The sequence below is a fragment of the Alosa alosa genome, chromosome 6 (genome assembly GCF_017589495.1).
Source record: "Alosa alosa isolate M-15738 ecotype Scorff River chromosome 6, AALO_Geno_1.1, whole genome shotgun sequence".
Taxonomy (NCBI): domain Eukaryota; kingdom Metazoa; phylum Chordata; class Actinopteri; order Clupeiformes; family Clupeidae; genus Alosa; species Alosa alosa.
In genome coordinates, this window is record NC_063194.1 from 9,206,577 (window position 1) to 9,209,076 (window position 2,500).

At 50.5% G+C, this 2,500-nt stretch overlaps 1 protein-coding gene across 1 annotated transcript in view; it reads right to left on the reverse strand.

The window, feature by feature from the left end:
• The window catches only part of tmcc1a (transmembrane and coiled-coil domain family 1a), a 27,642-nt gene that overhangs the window by 20,637 nt on the left and 4,505 nt on the right, over positions 1-2,500 (reverse strand). Inside the window, exons 2-3 of the mRNA XM_048246989.1 lie at positions 2,232-2,271; positions 591-910 (exon numbers count right to left, since the gene is read on the reverse strand). Of these exons, the coding sequence (XP_048102946.1) occupies positions 591-881 (291 nt within the window). The 5' untranslated portion in view covers positions 882-910; positions 2,232-2,271. The remainder of the gene's footprint in view (positions 1-590; positions 911-2,231; positions 2,272-2,500) is intronic.

Sequence of the window (2,500 nt, forward strand, 5' to 3'; positions counted from 1 at the left end):
CCTTTTTATCAAGAGGGTGCCTTAGGGATAGCTGCTAAGTGACCCACAGCTGCTCATCCTGTTGATGAGGAAACCGAATAGCTTCCTCTAATGTTTTGAATTGTTGATGACTGCTAGAAGAACCTTTTGACCTTCAACCTCACAAGAACCATTATCTGCAATTCCATGCAGAACAAAATACACACAGCACAAGATACATGAAACACAATATCACACACACACACACACACACACACACACACACACACGACAGTGAGATGCCAAGGTAGCCTCTATATGGTGTACACACAACTCTGACTATGACCCTTTAGATACATTTAAAGACTGGAACATGGGTGAGGATACGGGTGTCCACATCCATCTCTAGTCCATGAGTGTATGTATGCTGACTACACCATCTAGTGGTGATAAGGCAATAATGCACTCAGAAAAATCCAACAGCCTTAGAAAAAACACTCGGTAGAAGCAGTCCTGTTCCAAATGAGCTTGATCTAACATTATGGTAGATGTAACCTGTGCCCTCATCTGGACACACATTCATGTAAACTTCTAATCCCACTACACACACACGACATGATACACTCACTCACCCGATCGGTCTCCTCGGTGGACTGGTACCCTGAGCTGAGGGGGGTGTCCAGGCGGCCACTGCCATCCATGGATGAGGAGCGTGGCCGGCTGCTCGGCTGCTGAGGTGCATCATGGGAGGAGGTAGCTGGCGGAGCGCTGGGGGTGACGCGGCGGTGCCTGTGCTGCTGGGGGCTTCCCCTCTGCAGAGGAGGACCATCCGTCACGTCAGCGGCGCCGGCCCCAATGGCGGCCGCAACGGCCGGAGCCCCTGGCCTGGGCCGGCGGTTGGGGAGGGTGGCCCCTCTCCTCATGCGGGACGCTGCCGGACACGCCTGAGTCACTGCAGGAGGGGGGTGACCGTCAGAGCAGGCGCCACACAGATCCAGCAGCTCGTCCAGGCCAGCACTGGGCTGTGGGCCGGACGAACGGGAGCGGACAGAGGAGGAGGAGGGGGAGGGGGAGGGGGGGTGGGAGAGAGTGACGTCGGCGGGATAGAGGCTGGCGCAGGAACTGCCTCAGGCCCTGGCGGAGCACGCCCATGCCTCCCAGGGCATTGTGGGTAAGTTTGGAGAGGCCATGCTGGGAAGGTGAGGAGGGAAGGGGCTGGGGGCCTGCGACATGCTCCCCACTGGAAGCTGGTGTCTGCCCATCAATCCCATAACGTACCATAAAGGCAGGTGAATGTGTGTGTGTGTGTGTGTGTGTGTGTCTGTGGGAGAGAGAGAAATATAGAAATCTAGAAAAAGAGAGAGGAACAGAGAGAAAGAAAAAAGAGAAAGAGTGTGTGTGTGTGTGTTTTATCAAGTTTCGTTATTGTGTGTGCGTCAATCGCTAAGATTTTCATTAGTGTGTGTATCAAATCGCTTGTGTGTGTGCCTGTGTGTGTATGTCACAGAAGAGGTGGGTGACAGGAGGGATGAGATGAGCAGCAGTCAGTCAGAAGCCTCCAGTGCTCATGCGCTTGCACAGCCACGCCTATCTGACATGCAGGGAGAGGAGACAACGTGCAGCTGAGGGTCAGGATGGACACTCGAAAACACAAATGATCTCACACACACACACACACACACACACACACACACACACAAAACTCACACAATCACCACAAACGCACACAAACTCACAGTATGTGCATGAGGGATGTTTAAAAAATAAATATTCCCCCAAACTGAGACTAAAATCCAATTTCCATCATTGTAACATTGATCTAGAAAGCCTTCAGTTCAGGTTACCATGAGCCCTAATTTAAAAGACGAGCAAAGTGCAAAGTCTGTCAGCAAGCAAAGTTCACCTGCATGAATTACAGCTATTGTGTTACATGTGGGAACACTGAGCCCACACTCACCCATAGTGTTGAATTAACACTCACCCATGGTGTTGAATTAACTCACCCATGATTCTGAATTAACACATTGAGCCCACACTCTCCCATGGTGTTGAATTGACACAATGAGCCCACAATCACAATCACTAGACTTCCATGTTTGCACGTTGCCCAACATTTAAATGAGGGTCCCGTGTCTCCTGTCTCGCCTGTAGCCCATATCCCACTGATGAGCGTCAGTGTAGGAGAAACACACAGGGAACACAAGAAGGAAATCAGGAGGAGAGGAGAGGATGAGAGGATAAGAAGAAATAAACAGGAATAGAAAACCACCTACCATCAGCTTGCAACCAGATCAGCCAGGTCCTCGGCTTCACCTGTGAAGAGAACGAGAAATGGAGTGTTGAGAGAGAGGGAGGGAGAGAGAGAGAAGTGGGAGGCATTATTCAACCAACCTTATTTCACAACGTACTGACTAAAATCAACAAACAATAAGAACCTCCCAGATTAAACTCCAGGGATTTAGCATAGGCATTGAACTCTCTTTGTGCTCTCTTTCTCTCTCTCTCTCTCTCTCTCTGTGTGTGTGTGTGTGTGTGTGTGTGT